Here is a 21,606-nt window from a genome sequence, read left to right on the forward strand (position 1 = left end):
TGCATAACATACTTTCCCAGCAGATGCTTTTACTTTCAAAGTTGTGTTTACCACATCTTTGGACATTACTGAGTATTTACATATCCGACAGCACTCAAATGCATCATAACATATGCCAGGGACACGGACGCGCTTGGGACGATCCGCTAAGGCAGGACCCGCCCTCCTCCTGCACTTGTCAAAGGGCTCTGATCGCAAATTACATTACAGTTTGCCGACAGACGCACACGCAAATTATACTGGGACCTGAATCACAAAGACGGAACATTTTTTAAACTCACTCCATCTTATTATTAGATGCCACAATGTTGCCTTTCAAGAGAACATTTGAGAGCGAAAAACACCAGCTGAAAGAGCTCAACAGCAGACTTGCCAATTACCTATCCAGAACCAAAGAGCTGGAACAGGAAAATGGGCATCTTATAGCCGAAATAAATAAACTCTGGCATGTGAAGACGGCTGAATGGGAGCCGAAGTACAAGGCTGAGCTGCGGGATTTGAGGAGAATGGTGGGACAGATCTCGTTTGAAAAGTCCCAGGGTGAGATGGAGAGGGAGAAGCTATGGCGGGAGTTGCAGATGGTCCAGTCTCTGTGCAGCGAGCAAACTGAGGCGGGCAGGGAAGTCAGTGGCGAACTGAAAGGCTGCAAAACTGAGCTTCACCTCGCTCACAAGACCAACAGTGAACTCCAGCAGCGTTTATTTCAACTAGAAAAAGAGTATAACGGCTTAGAAGATGTGCACAGACAAGAAATGGGCCATTTACGGCGTCAGGTGGAGTCCCGTGTGGTACCCATCATTACGCAAAGTTATTGCGGGCCTCCGGCGGCCTCCTTGGAAGAGGTGGAAGAATATGCACGCGGACTGTCCGAAGGATGGATTGAAACCTTTGAAATGTACCAACTGAAGGTGGAAGAAATGGAGCAGTCGATTCAAGCGGACCAGGCCAGACTGAGTGATCTGCAGAGGGAAAAGATGATGTACGCCTCAGAGTTAGGCAAATTACGCACAGAGGCGGAAAAACAAGGCAAGGTTCAGGTGCATCTTGAACAACAACTGATGCATATGCAGGAAAAAATCCGTGTGGACTTCAGTGAATATCAGGTGAGAAGAAATCTATTATTACTGAGGGAGGACAGATTTATATATCAGAGACCGAGTTGAAGCTAGAAGTCAGGTGATTTGTTTCAACTAGCCTACAAGACATTGGAAAACGTGCAAAACTGTATGAAACACAGAATAAATACCCACTTACTGCGCTGGGCCTTGGGAGAGGTTGCTCTCTCGCTGTGCCACACCCACTGCCTTTAAGGCACTGATGCAGCTGTAGCAGCTGCTATAAAAATGATAAGTTCAGTCTGGATCAGTCTGATTCTTGGAAACTTAATATTGAACATATCACCAAAATCTACGAAGACGTGATTATTTTCTAACTATATATGATGTGTGGCATCCTGTAACTTGCCCTAGCCTGGCTCGGGCCTATCACTGTGCCGTTACAACAACATAAAAATGAAAAAGATGTTGGACAATCAATTAATATAACACTCCTCCATGATAGTAAAGGGATGCCTATCAAGTTTGTGTTCCCATAAGTGCCAAAAGCATGCATGCACACCCACACACACCCACACACACTTCTGTATAGCTAATAGATTACACCAGCCACTTAAACCAATTAGCTGTCAGACTGACAAATCCCTTTTAGCCTCCTTAAGATGGAGCCACAAGCAGGTCAACCAGTTGCAAGTGACAACACTGTTCAAGTACTGTAGGATTGCTTTCAATATTGTAACAAAGACACGTTTAGCACAGGTTCACAGCGTTACAATTTATAGTTGATCATGGCAACTGCTTTGAGTTGTTCAATGTATGTTCTTTTGGAAAAGGATCATGCACAAATCATGAAAACAGGCACTGGATTAAGCAGTGCAAATGATTAGTACAGTCTGTTAATGGCATCAGATATGATTTTAAAAAGAATGTTCAGCTGCAGTAAAATAAAATGCTTAACAAGGAAGCTGAATGATTATAGTATTTATTGTTTAATTGCAAGAACGAACAAAAAATAACCGAGACACAGACTGGTGAAATTACACTGTGTGCAAAGTGTTAATTTCTTGTCTTTTTCCCCCCCAGATGATTATTGATCAGCTGGAGCATGAGAGGAACATAATGGCTGACACTATGGCACAAAAGATGCGAGAACATCAGCATCTTCTTCAGGTCAAAATGGATTTGAGCATGGAGGTGGCTTCCTACAGGTGATCATATTTATTCAGTATATCAGTTTTCCAGTCTAAAAAAACGATTTAATCATGCCTAATAAAAAGACAGCAGTTCTACATTCCTTGTAAAAGCAGTTTTTATTTAATTCATTTTGGGAAATGTAGGCTTTTACTAGATTGTCGACCCTAGAGAGATGACAGGAAATGAGGGATAGACTGGCCACAAAGCAGTTTATGGTCTAAGAACTGGTTCTGGTGTCTGGTTCAAGAGGTATGTGCTTCTCAAACTGTCTTTAATGAACAAAATGGTGCTGAGCTCAGTAATGAAAAAATGGGATTAGGTTTTTTATTATAATGATGAAAATACATTTTGAAATATGTGACAAATGTTGTGAAAACAGCTTTTTGTCTGGTTAAAAGGCTGCAGTAATAGCTATCTTTTCAGTGATATTTCCAAAATTTAACAACAATTTGCTTGTCCAAGCAAACCAGTCCCTACATGTACTCTTGGCTTGATTAGTGATAGTGATCAATGTTAGAGATTAGAGATGTACCGATATCAATATCAGATATCAGACCAATAATAACTCACATAGCTGGATCAGGTGTCAGTGACAATGGGACAATGTTATGTTGGATATATTATTTTAATAAATAATAATTCAGTAAATTTGTATCTATGTATTTTACAAAGTTAGAAAGACCAATATTTAAGTCAAGCCTGATGCTGCCTTACACATGAAAGAAAGATCCCAGTCTCCTCCACACAGTGAGACATACAGCTTATTAATTATACACTAGTATCAGATTGTTACTTGGTATGAGCAGATACCCAGAGCCCAAGTATCGGGTCTGAAAAGGTTGGATCGGTGCATCCCCAGGGGAGCTCAGCTGCTTGCTTCCCTTCCTTGTTTGCCACTAAGTGCTCTCATCTCAACTCTCCCTCTTCAGTTCAGTACTCTAGAAATAAGTTGCTCATTTACTGTCTTATAAATACAAAACAGATTTTGATAGGTTTCTTCAAACTTTCTCTGTGGTTTATTTTAACTGTACAGGAAGCGAGACAAATTATGTCTGGCATTTCATATCCTGTTTTAGCATGGCATGCCTAGTGGTCATGCTTCTAACACAGCCAAATCACACATGCTCACATAATAACAGACTATTTTTTATTGAAAGGCAAAGTCATTTACAAAGATGTTAATAAACATATTCTTAAACTTCATATTCTTAAGTTTATATGGAGTTGTTAGGCACATCTGGTTTAATTTGAATTTTTGGAATGGACAGAATACTTTCTCAGAGACGTGGCAGTGGCATGTGTTTTTGTATGTGTCACGAGTCAGCTTTTGCTTTGGGATTCCTACGGAAGTATGGACAGCCCCACAATGAAGCTGTTATTTTTAGGTCAGTCTTTTTGAAAGCACTCTCCGGAGAGGTTGTTTCTTTTTGAGGGAATTTGGTTTGCTGTTGTTTGTTTTGTTCAGTCATAGTCAAGAAAAGGTGAGCCATTTCAGCAAATTACTACAAGGTGTTTACTAGATGACAGTGGCTTGTTATGTTCTTGATGGTTATTACCCTATATGGCCAGGTTCTGGGTTCATACCGTCTTGTAAGCCTGATGCGTTTAGTTTGAGAGGGTTGAGATGGCAGAGCTGGATGACGTACAACGTCTTGTCAGGTATTTGTCTTTGATCATTTTTTATATACATGGGAAAGTAATTATTGTGGAATGGGGAAATAACCAAACAATTTGCTATGACTTGTTTGCCCTTGTTTTCAAAAAGCATTTTGTCTTTTGTCTTGTTTGTTCAGGGCTCTCCTGGAAGGTGAGAGAGTAGGTCTGCCAGATGCTCACAGGAGGGTGAATCAACAACAAAGAGAAAGAATAATAGGTACTGTATTGAAATGTGTTCTTGTTTGTTCTCTATATGTTGATCAAAATTGTACAATGTAAGAAAAGTTTAAATTATTTGTCTGAGGGTTTAATCAAACATATATAAGTTTAAATTGGAAATGTGGCTCTTTCATTCTCTGCCTCAGATATCAAGATGCCTTCCCAAACCTACACTCCAAGACCACTCACCTCAATCAGACAACACATGGATATCAGATACACACACCCAATTTCAACCCAGAGGAGATCTCCTGTGCCTCACTCTGGGTCCATTAGTCCTTCGAGGGTCATCCCCATTTCAGTTACAGCCAGAGCTCAGCATCAGAGTCCCGCTTCCAGAAGGGACATGATCTCATTCACTAACGCTCGGGCTGCTGCTTCTGCCCCCGCTCCCACTGCTACCAAAGATAAACAAATTGGTCAAAATGCAAAGAAAACAACAGAGGAGAAATATGTTAAAATCACACAGGCCTCTCAAGTAGAGAATAAAATCAGTTCCATTAAGTCCTCTACTGCTGATACCACATCAGTGAGAGTGGTGTCACCACCGATGATGAGCCTGAGCGTGCAAACTGAGACAGAGAACAAAAAGAAAGTGCCAGATGAAAAAGAGAAAGGAGATGTTTGTGATGGTGAGTTCAAAGCTAAATGGGAAACACAGTCTATGACAAGCCCAAGTGAGAAAAAGGTATTAGACTCAGTGTCTGTTGAGGAGATCATCGAGAAAGTGATAAAACCAGCTGGTTTGGAAGCTAAAGTTTGCTCCTCTGGAGAATCAAAGGTAATCTATCATCTGGAGAAAACTGAGCAGGAGGATGGCACAATTAAGACACAGATTGTGCTGGAGTCCAAGGTGGAGGAGGATCTGGATATCTCGGAGGATTCTGCCCTGGATGAACTACTGGGCCAAGGGGTGAAGAAGGTGTCACTAGAAGACATCAAGGACACAGCAACAGGAAGCATGATCAAGAGCCTGCTGAGTGGCCTACAGGGAGGCGAGAGCCTGACAAATAGGTCTGTCAACGTGGAAATTATTGAGGAGCCAGTGGAGTCTTTCAGTGATGAGGAGCATGAGGTTGAGCAGAAGTCCAGATCTAGTTCAACATATTTCCAAATTGAGGAGCTAGAAAATGTCCCTCAAGTCCAGAGGAGTGATGATGATGCCATCAAAACCTTAATGAAAGACACAGTCCATTCCAAGGGTGGATCTGTTCAAGTTCAAGAGCTCTCTAGGGAGAGTGAATCTTCATATTTCTCCCATGACCAAGAGCCTCATGAATACTTTGTCTCCACACCAGATGACAACCTTTCTGAACCTGAGGATGGTGGTGGTATCACCTCATATGGCCATTATGGTGTTGTGGATGACCTGTCAGATGAGAGGTATTATCAAGATGAAAGTCTTCCACCAAAGAGAGTGATTGTTGAGGAAAGTGACGAATACAAGTTCATGTCAGGTGATCACTCCTTTGTCAAGGAGAGTATTCCAGAGTGCATCATTGAAGAAGAGATTCGTGTTTCCCCTATAGTGCAAGAGTCAATGCTTGAGGTCCTGAGAGGGGACACTATGGAGCCTAAAGATCAGCTGAAGGGAGCTTTAGAGAAGTTACAAGGCTCAGTGTCAGGTCCACTGAGAGAGGAGTTGGCTTTCTTCACAAAAGTTAGTGGTGAAAGTCCACAGAATGTGGCTGTCGATGTCAAAAAAGTGCAACAGTCGAGTGACAATGGAACCATGACTATTGTGGCAGAGCTGAATGTCTCTCAAACACTAGAGGAATCTGGGCTTCTAGACACAGAAGATGATCTATCTGAAGAGCAGATCATGGCAGCTCTCAAGTCTTCTAAAGTTGAGAAAGCCTTCCAAGGTGGGGCCGGAGGAGGGTACAGCCTCAGAGTTTCCAAAGAAGAGGATGCTGCATATGGAGAAGAGTTTGAAAGCTTCACCAACAAAGGAGAGTCTGCATTTGAAATAAGCCAGAAACATATCAAACTAGGTCCATCAGAGAAGTCCCTCACCTTTCAGATGGATGTGCATGGCAGCCATGCTGAGGCTGCCTTAGAGCAGGAGCTGCAGTCTAAATTCTTGGAGACCCCAGTGAAGAGTTCTCATGAGAAAAGAGTTGCCACAGTTATCCTTGAAAGCCCTACTGATGATTAAGAAAGTTTTCAGTAAAAAATATTTTCAAACTCAATATTTGCCAATGTATCACTTCAGTGCACACATAGAGCTTGTTCTGATGCAACAGTCCACCACACATGGCATTAATGCTGGTTGCAGACACTGTAATAATGATGTGATTTCTGCAGTAAAACATTATATACATCATTGATTTTGTTGCGCTCTTAGCTTACACCTACTGTACAGTATGTCACCCAATATTGTGTGTCCCTAACTGCATCTCTTAATTAAAACAAAATTCACTTAATCAAGTAAGCATAGTAGATTGTTACATATTTTGTGGTAATTGAGGCGGTGCTACATAGTCAAAGATACACAATGCCAACTAATAAGGGCTAGCTTGAGTTAGAATTGTAATATCTAGCCTACATATCGTTGCAATTTTTCTATTGGTAGACTATATACAGATGGAGTGTACTGCTGGTGTGGGTTAACCTTTTTATAGTTTGCAGTATCTTTGAACTGGTTTGTTTATGCTCTCTATATTTCTCTATTTTTGTACTAACCTGTGCTGTACAGCTTAAACATCCTGTTTTGCAGTCCACAGCCCCCATCACCCTGACCATCACATCATGGCCTTTTTCTATTATGCTGTTAATTTAGTTGAATCATTTATTTGAAAGGGACAATGCATAATGCTTACATTTCTGAAAATATGCCAGAGTTAACCAAAGGCAAATTTTCTGTGGTCTACATTTAATGCAGATGAATATCTGACAGTTGGGAGTTATGATGTGCTGTGTACAGTATTTGAAGGTTGCAGGCTTCATTTTTTTTCCCACTTATGGACTGTTACTAAATGGAATGATGTTAGTATACACTGTACGCTGGAAAACAGCAGGTTATGTTAACCAGTTGACACTAAAGTTCACAGAATGTAGTTAATCTTATAGTGGAGGAAAATATACTCATGTTTGCTGAGGAAGTGGAGAAAAAGATGGTAATTTGTCTTAACAAATACTGCAGGTTTTTGAACACGGTAGGGGTAGAGTGCAAGTAAATGTGGCACTTAAAAGTGGCCGTCATGTAGAATAAACATTTATGTATTTAGGATTTACCCTTACTCACAAATAAGTTTACATTATATATTTTTAACAATTAGGGGGAAAAAACTGCCCAATATATAATTATTATATATATAATTACATTTCTGATATATGAAGCTACAATTTTCTAAAAAAAAAAATCTATATCTTTACTTGGTATGTGTCAATACCATGTTTTTATTCACCCAACATTAAATATTTTGACCTGAATACGTGTAAGGAAATGGTATGACGCAAGAAAGAAAAGAAACTAGAAGAACATTTATAAAGGTAAAATAACGCAGCGATAGTGTTATCAAAGAAAACATAATCACATCTGGGTTTGATGTATGTCTTGTCTAAAAGCTGTTTGCTTGTACACATTGTTTCATCACAGCGTTGGCTTGAAGGATTCACCTTTGCTCTGACATAAGAGTGTGTTGTTGACCACGACTATTTTTGGATCATCAGCTTAGTGACACTGAGTGTTCACCAGGGTTTGTTGTGTTCTGTTCTAGTTGCAGAAGCAGAAATCTTCCAATATGATTACAGTGTGGTTACACATGTTGCACGGATGCATAATTTACACTTACACTAACTACTGAGCACCGTCTTCTCAAATTGCCTGTTTGGCACTATCATTTTGAAAAATCGTGAGTGTGAATTTTATGCTTCTAAGTTGACAATTAGCATGTTAATTGTAAATCCATAAAATGAAACTAGAAAAACAATGTTTTATTTTCAAGTGCCCACACAGCATATTTTCATACATTTTTCTGGTCTGCAAACCAGTAATTTGAACCAAAAAAAAACCTGTCACATCATTGTACTTCAATTGTAGCTAAATAAGGAAATTCTCTTTTCCTTAATATGCACAGTATGTACACAATGTTATCTGGATACTACTGTTTATGTCATTTCATAGCATTAACATATTAGTGTACATGAGAATACAGAAAAGTCTACTTATGAATGAAGATTGTTTAATGACCGAGTGTTTACCCTGGAGAGCACAACATTATTGCTTTTATTGACATAATGATTTACATTGAACAAATAACATTATATTTTTTTCTGATTAAGATTCTTTGGAAATTGTTTCACATGGTAACATAATTAAAAACTGCTGTGGGAATGTTTTCTGAGCGTGAGTATTTCTTTAAAGTCAAGTTATTTCACCTGTACAAAATGACAACCAGATCATGTACTTCCAGGGACAAAATTAGAGCAATTCTAATTTTGAGCAGAGTTAGCTGCCAGTATATGATAGTAGTGATAACAGACAGACTAATTTCTTGAAACAGTTGATATGAGTAGGTCTTGGTCCAAACCATCAGGATTATTCGAGTGACATAAAAGAGAGAGGATTATTTTTTGAAAAATTAGATATGCTACCCTCTTTGCCACTGGATGGTAGAGCTGAAAACATTTGAGATTTTGTCTTCCTTCTACCTTGCCTCTGCAGGCTCTCAGCCACCTCTGGTGCCCTGCAAAACATACAGAACATGGTTGCATCACTGAAACAGAATGTATTATTATGTTTGTTCTTCCAAATCAATTTGTCCTCTAAATTCATCAAAACTATTTAATAACACCTGTTGGTTGGCAATTTATCATTAGACATATAATTTAAAGGTAGTTTAATTAATGACAAATATAACAATTTTCTGCAGATTTACCGGGCCAACATGTCTGCAGCTTTTTGTGTAGCTTTTGTCTTCTTGTGCTGAGGGCCATATAGCAAACTCTGGATCTCCAGGCACTAAAATAAAAAAAAAATTAAAAACAGCAGACTGAGTGATCAGTGGAAGATGAGAGGTGCAGCTCATACTCAGAGGGGAATAAACACTTCCTAGCAACATGTGAATGCACTAAACATCCCAAAATAACCACTGTAGCAGACCAAGGTTTAGATAACACCTGTGCTGACCACTCGGAGTGTCGAGTCAACAAGGGAGATCTCCTAGATTTCTTTTGAGGGCTCTAAATAAATAAGACAGTAATCTGAGGTAGTAAACTCAACAAATTAAAGACACAGTTTGTATCACTTTCCACTCAATATTTAGTTTGCTGAAACCAAATGAGATGAATGAGCAATGACTACTTCGCTATGAAAATATATCCAAATTTGACAAAATCCCCAAAAAAGTAAATTTTAACCAGAAGGACGTGTGATTATACAACAGACACGATAAAAGCCTGCAAGCCATTCCTACAATCATCAGTAAGAGATTTTCATTAAAGCCGGGAAAGAAGTAGGTAAAAGTTTCCTGCCTCACCAGGAAAAGTTAAACACTCCATAATCTGGAACAGATCCAGCTGGCCTCTTGGATGTTTTCACTGTTGCTAAGGTTGATGTAATGGAAGATGTTTTTTTTCCTCAGCAGCACAACTAGAGGAAGGGGGAAATGTCAAGTGTGTATCTGTGTCTGTGCCATTGTTCTCTATGTTTTGGGTTTTTTCTGTAGGTCTTATGTAATATATACTGTATGAACCAGCTTTCCTTTGGAAAAGTTGCTCAATCGGTGTGCAGATGGTGTCATGACGACAGCAGGGGAAAAAGTCCTGGCATATCTGCTCTGTGTCAGAGTACTTCAGAAAGGTTAATAGTCAAATGTAGTGTAGAGAGTGAGACTTGATTTACTCTGTCACACTGAGACCCCCTCTGCACTTAGCTGCAATAACACAGCAACATAGCAACCAAGCTCCTTTACTTTCAGGCATGTCATTACTTGCATGAAGAAATCCCCCTTTTGTAATTTAGTATGTTTGGTCGGTGGTAGAATTGACCTCATACAGCACACATATGCAATCATTTATGAAAAACAAATAATACTCATTACATAAGGAATAAAGTTGAGCACTAAAAGCTGTTAAGATGGAACATGATTAAATCAACTCAAGGCTGCTGTTTATTTAGTGTGTGTGTGCTGAAAGACACATGAATGTCACTTCTTCTGTTTCAAAGGACATAATGGCATACAGCACTAATTGGGGTCAGTGTCCCTTTAATTGACAGCAGTTAGCTAACAGCCAGTCTTTCTCGAAAGTTGTGTTGCCCATCTGTCAGGTTCCATCCAGCCTGAGGAAACACAAAGTCACTCTGATATTTTACACCAGGGAGGACGACTCTGCACACTGCACCCTTCCAAGATTAGCATGCGACTCTGATAGCGTTGAGCCTTTAGAGAGGATGGTGAAAATAGCTCATCTCAATATTACACGGACTCTTTGTGTGTGTATTTTGATCAAGGCTCTCACCCTCTGACTGGTATAGGTGGTCACACCCCTGACTCTTGCCCTTTAATAACACCCTCCTAAATTCTTTGGAAGGGAAATGTCGTTTCTAATATGTATTTACAGGTTGTAACCAGGACAAAAAAATACTACTAAATGTTCTGTAATTTGTGATTACCTTTGTCATGGTCCCGTGAGCCTGCTTCATTCTGCCATCACTCATTTCCAAACTTCCTATCAGCTGAAGGGTGTCTGCTACCTCAGCACTCAAATCACCAAATGTAGATTTCTTTGAATTGAGAGAGGCTCTCTGGATCTCCACACTTCTCTGCATAAAAAACAAGTTCAAATCATCAGCAGGCAGACTTCCACCCTTCCTAGCACGTGGAATCATTCCCTTGACAATTACAAACTCTGACGAAATGTTTCCATGGTGCTGCTCACGACAAAAAATGTGTTAATACTAAAAATCAGATGTCTGATGATACACTGTGCCTGGAGAAAATCATTGTGTGTGGCATAACCTCTTGCTGTCCATTGAGGAGGAGAAAGCGACAGAAGTCATCCTGGACAGCGAGAAAGGCTGGATCCTCCAGACCTACAGAGTTCTGGTATGAACTTAGGCTCTGCTCAAAGTGGTGACCTGCAGAGTCTACACCAGCATGGAGAAAACACACACATTATGCATGTTAACTTAATATATGGCAATAACTGATTCAGAAAATAAACAATATGGACGTAATAGTTGCCCACATGAACTCTTCCATTTTCTTAGTGTCCAGATGTTAGGCTTTACATAAATCCGCAGATCATACATTTAATCTACGATTGTTGACAGGGATGAATCATATTGATATGGCTGAATTTAGACATGTCTTCAATACGGTTATTATGAGTCTGGTTTCCGTAACACCATGTTAAAGAATTTGACATATAGGAAGACAGTAGGTGATTCAAACCCTAATTAACCCCTTGTGCCTATCACTCAGGCCTAGCATGCGTCTGAACAGACTCACCATTGTGGTGGGGCTCTGCAGTTGCAGAAAAGATGAGGGCCAGGCTGTGAGAGATCTGAGCCCTCTCTAGCTCCTCTGGGCAGTGACTCATAGTAATGGCATGAGCCTAGTAGAAACAAGCCAGTGAAATAAGACAGATAACACATCACCAAATAAGAAGTGTAGGAGCATTACCTGACAACATAGCATGACATTGTCTTAAGCTGCCTTGGTTGTGTATGCTGTACTTGAGTTTTGTGTATGATGTGTACATGATGTTCCCCTTGCCTTAGAGAGATGCTCTATTGCTCTGTCCAAATGACCCATGTCCTGTTCAATGGCAGCCATGTCCCTATAGACAGAGGTGGTCTTTTCTGGCTTTCCACAATCCTTAAGCAATTGCAGAGACTTCTCACACTGGCTCAAAGCTTCCTCTGGTCTGTTCTGTCTCTTATGGACCCTACAGAACAAAAATAACATACAAATAGGCAGGCTGTCAGCAATGGCAAGATGTACATAAGGACAAGTCAGTCTAGCCCACTAAAAATGTCAAAAAGAGGGGAACATGAATAGACTTTTAGTATATGTCTCTTAAATCTGCACACATTAACAAAGACTTTATTTAATTATTAGCTATATAAAGTCTGTTAATTCATTACTATAAGCCGGTTTTATATAACTGAAGTAACTTGTTTGGTTTCTAGCCAAAGCCAGTCCCTGCAGAGTGGTGAATGCTTTGGCTGATGGCTGCAGTTGGAGTGCACACTATAATAGGGAAAGCTTGCACATCGCCCTTTATCTGTTTTTGGTTGCATCCTTTCACCAGTCTCTCTCCTCTGGGACTGAAGGTTACACAGCTCCTAACCCTTGCATTTTAACTGGAGCCTCTCTGAGTCTGACAAATAAATCCTGCAGTGTGTTTAAACACCAGCGTGTCTAAATTAGGGGACACCCTTGGACATTCAATGGAAACCACCCGAGCAAAGCTGAAATCTAAGCATGGTCATTGATGACACATGGGTAGCTCAAATTTCATCTACATCAACAAATTCCACAGACTGGTGACAATTAAAGGAAAAACATAAATGTGCAGAGTCACATAACAACTGCAGGTGCTTCCACACAGGGCACAAGAGGTCACTGAAAGGTTTTGTAAATGCAGTGAATACTATGCCAAATCTAAACCCAGCTGAACACCTATGATAGATTTTGGATTGATATATTGGACAGCACTCTCCACTGCCGTTGTCAACACATGCAATGATGCAATGAGGGTATATGTTCTGGAAAAACTGTGTTTATCCATCCATTAGAGCTCCAGATACTTGGAGACAAGGAGCCCAAAAGCTGTTCTGCAGGCTTGTGGTGGCCCAGCACCTTACTAAGGCACATTAGTTTGGTGTTTCCTTTCATTTGTCGCTTATATGTGGCACATGCTTCCTGTTATTCTGCTTTGAATTGCTTTAGCTACTAAAGAGAAATCGGGGTGGGTGAGGGAAAGTGAGAGAGAGGACGTAACCATGGCTGCATTATCCACTGCAAGGACACTGGATCCATCAGGCGACTCTGCGAACAGCTTCAAACCATCTAATGGACTCTAAATTTAATTCAGCTCTCCTGTCAAGGAGGTGGCCTGTTTCAGAGGGCACTACTATACCATCTCTAGTTAACATTACTGTCACACAGCAGTATAGGAAACCTCTTTCACAAATAAGTCTTCGCATATCCGCACTGTTCAGACTGTAACTGTACGTGGTTATTTGGACAACTGATCATTTATTTATCTATGGAATAAACACTGCAGTCAATTTGTTACAGCATGCCATTTGATTTAAGGCTTTATCCAAGGTGCCTTCTAGTATCATGAGTACATACAGTAATTTTAGCACAGACAGCCTCTCTGGAAACCAAAAGTCTAAGCTTGTCAGTATTATATCATACTTGCATCCCTGGACCTTACAAAAACATTGTGAAGGCCTTATTTCTTTAAATTTTCCCATGAATCCAAGATTATCCTAACATGCCTTGATGGATAGAAATGGAGTGCCCCACCCATAAGTGTTTGTAAGGCTGACACTTTAGGTCCTTTTAGGGCAGCACCAATGGCTGTAGCTGAGTTACATTCCAGCATGCCTTGAGTTCTGCCATTCTGCTTGCATCGACAGACAGACACAATACCCTCTATCCTCTCATTCACTCTACATCCTTACACACTTCCCGGCAGAGCAGTAATATGCCACATCCCACTGAAATCTACTAACAGTCCACAAGGCAGGGAATTATTATAATTAAGGATTTGTAGAAGTGTTGCCAAGCAAGCCACACAGCCCTCTTTTGTAAATGTTTCCAGAACATGGTTGACGTAAGTTTGCTCAGAGCTTTCACTTGGAAAATGATACAGTAAGGCCAAGCCAAAGTGAAAGCAGCAGGACAAAAACACAGCAGCCTGCTCCAAGAAATCTGTGTGTTGCTTTGAATTTGATCAAATAACACTCAGAGTGAGCTTTTTATTGTGAGCTTCAGGTGGAGTGAATGAAAATTGGGAGTAATCTAGAGTATGCACAGGAATACTAAATACCATGTTCAGGCATCATCTAAAACAAAAGCCCTGCAGGTTTTATTTCAGCCATCTAATCAGAGACTATTATGATACGGAGTGATTGAAATTAACCACCTTTTTTGAAAGAAAACTAGCAATCTGTGGATCTTGATAATCAGAATACAACTAGTATTTTGAGCAGCCATTGTTTGTATTTCGGTCTGTGAATCCAGTAAACCGCCTTTGTATAAATTGAGGGTAAGGCCACTGATTATCTCAACAGCAGAAACTCCAGAGATTAGTTGCATAAAGTTAGTTATCAGAGTGCAGTTCAATTAATATGATGCATGAACAGGAAAATTAAGTAAGAGTGGAGAAAATATGGAAGAAATTACTGTAGATGTATTATTCAACTAGAGTGAAATGATACATACATGCTTGAAATGTTTAATTCAATTAAATCTGTCAACTAATCGTAGATTCATGACAACAGTTATGAAGAGGCAAAGATAAACAAGTAATTTGACACACACACACACACACACACACACACACACACACACACACACACACACACACACACACACACACACACACACACACACACACACACACACACACACACTCTCTAAGCCTAGCAATACAGCTTTTGCCTCCTTGTAAGAAATATCTATTTTGGCTGATTACAAGTGCACACCTTGAGTGTGAACCTGAAACTGAAGCAGAAAGTTTGGACCGGGATCTATAGGAGAGCTGAGCTTACTTTATTGTTGCAGGCTTTGGTGGGAACATTCCCCTCCACCACAACAGTGTTGACTGACAGAGCTTTAGAAGCATGCCAAATTCTTAGTCATCACCTAACAAAAGAGATTTAGCAAGCTTACACACCAGCCAGAGTCTGCACATTTTTTCAATTACGCATATCATGTCAACAAACTGACTCTCTGAAACAGACCAAGATGGCATCATCTATGAATTCCTTTTAGTGTAGCTCACCTCAGCTGATAAGGTTTGTATATGTGCTGCAGTACTGTTTCTCTTAACCCCGCAACTGCATTTTTTTAGCTTCCTAATTAAAGTCTAAGAATAGAAATATTAAACTAAAGCTTACCTGTAGGATGAAGTCCTGTGTTAAAAATATGCCACTACTGACCTACATAGAGATTTATAAGAATGATATATTTTCCCTTCTAAAACTAAGAAAACAACAATATGTATTTTCTTACATTGTGAGGATGTCAAATGTTTTGAAGGTGACAAGCTTGTATTTTGACTTTATGTTTTTCTCAATTCAACAAAGCTTATTGCACATGTGATATTTGAACTATACCCACATACAATATATGTGAGCATTTCTTACTCAGTTAGTCCAGATACATTAAATATTAACCGTAAATGTTGACAAACAACAACAGTATAAAAATAAAGACATTAGTGGGGTGATCTCAACTGAGGTAAGACTATACTCCAATTCCTGATTGAGCTTCTAAATCCAACCACAGTGATCTAAGTTATGACAAGTAGCTGCTATTTTTTATGTTGCCAGGCCACCGTTCCCGTAACATGTTATCAGTCTGTCTTGCACTCAGTGTCTGTGCTTGGTGCCTCCACCATGATCCTCTAATTCTTTAATCTTTTCTTTAGCATGTAGTACTACCCTTGGGACCTTTGTTGTCAATACCACTATTAGGTTACAAATGCATATTTTGAAATGGGAAAACAAATCAATAATATTTAAATGGTAGAGGGTGTAAAGTAAATAAAGTGACTGACATTTTGTCTGTGGATCAGGGGAAGAAAAGGCTTTGAAATATTTCAAGCATTGAACCATACAGTGAAGTGTGAGAAGAGTGAAGATCATAATTAGGGAGGTGGCAAAAGGTAGGATTAAAAAATATAGACATAAAGCATGTGGAGGAAAGTAAAACATTTTTTTTTTAAAAGAGCGTGTAGTAACTGGATGGACATGCAGAAACCACACCCAGCAGGGTCTGTAAGCATCACTACAAAACACCCACGCTTACTGCTGAGTGGACTGCACAATAACATAGGGGAAAACCCTGATTTAATATATTGTGTGGTTTCCAAGAGAACATAAATGAGCATGAATATATTGCCATCTTGTGGTCAAACATTGATCTAAACTCAGAAGTACTGTTTCTCAAATTAGACTTAGTTACCACGTTGTGCAAAATGTGATAATATTAATATAATTTAGTTGCAACAAGTGATGTTAATGTAAAATGCTCTTGAGCTATACTCTGAAACCTAACTGGACAGACGTGACCTCTTACCATTTAATGGGATGTGACGGACCCAGATCATTTATCTCAGCTTGAACATGATACTATATGTCAGAGGAAATAAATAGAGCAAATGACCTGATAACCAGAGAGCACTCCTAAAAACCAAGCCTTCAAACCTCTAATCTACTGTATTACTTACCACCTGGTGAATTTACTATTTTCAGATCTCATTTATACTAAAAAAAGAAAAGAAAAAATATGACATAAAAAATATGTTACACTACTATACCTAGATAGACCAGTGGAGATCTCCAGGTCAGACTTGATCTTCTCTTCCTCCCCGATTCCTCCGTGTTGATGAAGCTCTTCAATAATTCGTTTTGCTTCCAGATAGGATAATTCTGCCTCCTCGAGAGTTGAAAAGAGTCAAGGACATTGTCTATTGCCACTAAATGCAACATGCTACATCTAGCCTGTTTCTGAGTTAATATTAATAAATCGATCCCACACCTTTATTGTTAAACACATAATGGCAAGGATATTTAGCAGAAAGCAGTGCAGCACCCCCCTGTGTAAGACTTATGCTCAGCAGACATGAGAGAACCTCTAGTTTTTCATCTCTGCAGGAGGAGATGGAGGGGCAGAAAGTCAGCAGCTCTCTGGCCAGCAATGAGTGCTCTTGGGCCTGCAGTCCCCAACCTGCATGGACAAAGAACAATTGTTGAATTTGACATAAACTGGAAAACTGTGACTCTAAAGATAATATTAAAATGTTGTACAAGGTGAGGCAAACTGCCATAAGTGGTAAAACTGTAGATGCCTGAATTGTAGCTGCATCACTTAAACACTGCCATATTCTTTGCATATTGGTCTTAGATGGTAATTTACACTGTACCCAGTCTTTCTGAATTTACCTTTAAACTGGAAATATGCTTTAGCCAGTCTCGCATGGGCCTGGGCTAGTTTCAGGTGTCTATCCCCATATACCAGCCTCGTCAGTGCCACACACCGCACCAGGTCCTGGATGCAAGCATCAAACTGAAAGGATAAATGACTGTCAGTATCACTTGGTAGACCAATGTACCATGCATCAATATACCACATCAATAATAACTAAAATACTTCAATGGATTGCATTTATATAGCACCTTTCTAGACTTGTGGTTAACTCAAAGCGCTTTAAAATAAATGCCAACATTCACCCATTCACACATATATAACAGAGACTACCATGCTAGGTGCCAACCTGTATCTCTCCTCATCAGGAGAGATACAGGGCCTATGTTTCTATGCTCACCGTTTACACACAAACACTACTGAGATCCATTTTGGTGTTCAGCAACTTGTCCAAGGGCCCAACGACTGGACATGCCTAGAATTGAACCACTGACCTTTACCACCTATCACCCCCTCTTAAAAAAAATATCATTTACAAGAACCTGCATAGGGGTCAATGTTACTTTTTAACTGTTTAACCAGAGATTTGTTTTTCTAATGTCAGGGTTAGGGTTAGGGTGTGTGTACAGCTAAAATGATAATCTATAATTGATTAGTTCACCAATATAATATTAATAAACAATTAATTTAATAACTGTCATTTAAGTAATTTAACAAGCAAAAATAGCAATCCATCCTTTCAGACTGTTTTTTTCCAGGGTGCTGTTTTTCTTTTTATATCATTGCACGCTGCAAATTGCAAATCTTACAGTTTAGAAACTGTGTTGGACATTTTTCCACTGTTAAATTTGATGAACAAAATATAATTTTTTGAGAGACATATTAGTTGCAGCCATGTATATGTGCACTATGTATAGTTTATATTTATGTATATGCATCAGCCCTGTAAGCAAGACCAAAATCTGCAAGAATAGCTGTAAAAGCACTGTAAATCTTGAGCAAAACTGACCAAAAATTACTAAGAATGATTGTACCATGAATCTGTCACTATACTGTACCCACTTGTTGGTTGTCTTCATGGTCTTGAAATCTGCTTTCAAAGTGTCTGAGCTTTTCTTCTGGAGTCATCATCATACATTCCTTCCTAGCACATCCTATTTGTGAGGGACTCACCACACTTGAGTCACAAGGAGAAAACGTATCCATGCCCCTGTTGTTGCCTCCCATACTTTCAGGGTACCTACAAGTTTGTTCAAACAAAGTATTGTAATAAATTTGTATTTAGAAACAGCATATATTTTAGGAAACTATTATTTAAGGCTACTGAAAACTCCACAAACAAGCGCAGCGCTAACCCTAACACAAGTGTAACACAAGTAGAAATCACTTACGACTCAACAGAATCGGATGATTTGGGTCGTATTTTCGACACTCTGTTGTCATCATCATCCATTTTTTTTTTTTTTTTTACAAACAAACAGTGTGGAAAGCATGAGATTTAACACAGTCTATGTAGCTGATCCATAACCAGCAGTCTGCTTTCCTTAAGTGTTGCCGTGGATACACTGTAGCTAATGCGCAAACAACCGCTGCTACTCCTCTATATTGTTTTCTTGGGAGAATTAAACGTTTTCTCCCAAAATAACACTGCCCTAGATGATACACTGGAAAGCCTAACATACAACTCTGACCCAAGCTGTAGCCTAATCAGGTTAGATTCTGTTGTGAGCTCCACATACGGATCTGCGTTTATTAGTAACCATCGCTGGGAAAGCTGTTCTTGAAGGTTCACCATCTAGTTGGTACGCAGACGGAAGCGGGGTGCATTCAAGAAAAACAAGTCTTGCATTGAATTTACAATTTCCCCCCCATAATAAAACAGTAATAAATAGACTAATGCTGAAAAATAACTCACCCCCCTCTAGGTTATTAAATGAGAAACTTTGAATTATACAGTTTCCCTTTTAATTTTGTAATTGAGTTCTTGTGCGTTGTTTTAGACTTACTTAGGTAAAGTCGGTGATTGAAATAGGCTATAGCTTGGTGTCATCCATCTCATTTTCTTTTTGGTCGTCAAGGCTGGATTGGTAAAGCTGGTAACTTTTTTGACAATCTCTCTTTAATAAATGCTTGCTTTGGCCCCCATAACCTCAGTAATCTTGTGCTGCAAGATTAGACCTCTTCTATGTGAGCAGACACAAATGCTACTGTTCTAGTGGGACAATTTACACAATTTACATCGTGGTACACACACACACACACACACACACACACACACACACACACACACACACACACACACACACACACACACACACACACACACACACACACACCTGCTCAAGAGGTGTACTCCATTGTGACTACACCTCTTACTACTTACTTTCTTACTAAAAAAAAGTGAAAAAATGTAATTATTATAATTATTATCAGTAGCAGCAATAGAGTTAATTAGTAAAAAAGGAAAAATGTGTCCTTGTGGCTCTCCTGGAGGTAAATTGTGGGTTTTGTGATTGCTGAGTATACTTTTTCTTTTTCATGGATTGTTTCTCACTTTGTGCGGACTGGCACAATATACCCTTAGATGCATATATAACCTTAAAACCAGGATTTTTTTTCTCAACACATTAAGGGTACTTTATGTGCAGTTCCTAACACGTTTTAAACATATGAATTGTAATATTCTGCTAGTGCCATAAGGTGTCAGTATAGTAACACAGGAGTAATTCTCCCATATATGCTGTAGGTTTTACAGTTGTACTCAAAGGAGAATTATAATATTGAGCTCCTTTAAGTAGTGATTTGGCCTCTCTTCAGGGCATGCACACTTCAACATGTTGTTTTTTTTTTATTAAAAAATATTATTATTACTATTATTATACTATTATCCAAATTGCATTTTCAGTATTTATCAGACCATGTATTTCATTTAGAGTTTTCTCAGACCACCAAAGATGCAACTTATGGTTACTTACTAGTGATGTGCTTTTGATGTTATGTGAGAATTTATGAATAGCTAATGCTCACACGTTACAGACTTGCATGAGCTATAATCAAAAGCATCATCATCAAAAGAAGAAAACATGCAGCGCTGTCAGTCAAAACCAAAACCATCCTATAAAGAAACTGCAGCCACACTTTCTCTCTATCCTTATTGGTTAAAATATGGGAGTGGTAACAGTGACCTTAAAGTTGTTCAAAGTCAGCTGCTAATAGCTCATTAGTTTTAATGGGAGGCTGTTAAATGGACTGAAGTCACTGTGGTACACAGGTTCAGAGGTGCCACTCAGATGAAAAGGTAAACAATGAACCTGAAAGACGCTTCTCTACATTTTTTTAACCCCAAATTTAAAAAACAAAAACAAAAAAACAAATGTTTCTATAGTGTTTTCTAATTGTTTGTTATTCTCTAAAATTACACTGCCAGATATGAAAAATATATTTGCTCACAGGCTTTGTCTACTGTCTAAATCTACTATCAATAAAACTGAATAAATATTCTACAAAAACAGGCTTCCCCCTCTATTAAGTTGTTTATTTTGTAAGAATGAGTTTACATTGTGTTTTAGTGCAGCACAATGTTTGTCCATTTATATAGAGCCTACAATTTTGCAGTAATCAAGAAAATCTGAATTGTAAGTGTATGTGGAGATAAGGAGCTGCAAGGCTTTTCAAGTAAAAAACAACAACAAAATGAATACAGATAGCGAATTCATGTGTTCACATCATTCTGTACTTTCAGACACATGAATGCTATATGCCAATAGCGAGTAGAGGAAATGTACATTTCCTTGTGAAAATATCCTTTCTTACATCAGTGCCCAAAATCCATGCCAAATAAACAAGAAGTAACGTCTCTGTGGCTGCTTTGAGAAATTGGTCTCCGGAGACAGCTTTCTAGGTTAATTTATTCTGTATCGGGCTGGCAGTATGTGTACTGTCACCACTTTTAAACTCAGGGCAGGGCACATTTTGTGTGCAAGACTGCCTAAGATAACTTCTTATGGCTCCTTGGGATGGCTGCTGCCGGTTGATTCTGGCAGGCCATGAGACAACCCGTTTATTTGTTTGTTTGTCCCGTGAGTTTTTGGCTGGCCGTTCAGGGCTCTCTTTGGCCCAGGTCCCTGTTGGGCTTCTATTTCTGAAACCCAAGTGGCTCTTAATGAAGCTGGTAGGGTTGGCATGGGCCCTCAGCAAACCCAGGCCTGATCAGACCCTCCTTCTTCTGCCTTGGCAGCCACACTCCATTTGCTCCCTCTGGCTTCCTAATTTAGTAACGGTGGGTAAAAATATGCGCTAACGAACAAGGTCTGGTATGTCAGGCAGGCGTCCAGAGAAGAGGGAGAGAGGGGAGGGGGGTGTGG

General features: G+C 39.4%; 2 protein-coding genes across 2 annotated transcripts; one reads left to right on the plus strand and one right to left on the minus strand.

Moving 5' to 3' along the window:
* The first annotated feature begins 258 nt into the window (after positions 1 to 258).
* Positions 259 to 6,612, plus strand: synm (synemin, intermediate filament protein). The gene is made up of 4 exons (XM_062421498.1): positions 259 to 1,103; positions 2,139 to 2,263; positions 4,043 to 4,056; positions 4,271 to 6,612. The coding sequence occupies exons 1-4, from the start codon at positions 306 to 308 to the stop codon at positions 6,280 to 6,282; spliced, it is 2,949 nt and encodes a 982-aa protein (XP_062277482.1). The 5' UTR covers positions 259 to 305; the 3' UTR covers positions 6,283 to 6,612.
* An 823-nt stretch (positions 6,613 to 7,435) lies between these two features.
* Positions 7,436 to 21,290, minus strand: ttc23 (tetratricopeptide repeat domain 23). The gene is given in 12 exon segments (XM_062421499.1): positions 7,436 to 8,815; positions 9,008 to 9,090; positions 10,744 to 10,893; positions 11,090 to 11,217; positions 11,582 to 11,687; positions 11,849 to 12,020; positions 16,635 to 16,760; positions 16,888 to 17,044; positions 17,260 to 17,383; positions 18,305 to 18,482; positions 18,634 to 18,695; positions 21,210 to 21,290. Coding segments are annotated over 12 exon segments (1,515 nt in total). The 3' UTR covers positions 7,436 to 8,667.
* Between the last annotated feature and the right edge of the window lie 316 nt (positions 21,291 to 21,606).

Source organism: Scomber scombrus, chromosome 6 (genome assembly GCF_963691925.1).
Source record: "Scomber scombrus chromosome 6, fScoSco1.1, whole genome shotgun sequence".
NCBI classification, from domain to species: Eukaryota; Metazoa; Chordata; class Actinopteri; order Scombriformes; family Scombridae; genus Scomber; species Scomber scombrus.

What these genes read in the sequence shown, in the direction of transcription:
- synm (XM_062421498.1), top strand. Translation starts at nt 306, where the DNA reads ATGTTGCCTTTCAAGAGAACATTTGAGAGCGAAAAACACCAGCTGAAA. An exon ending in TGGACTTCAGTGAATATCAG is followed by an intron (nt 1,104 to 2,138) that starts GTGAGAAGAAAT and finishes TTTCCCCCCCAG; the next exon opens with ATGATTATTGATCAGCTGGA.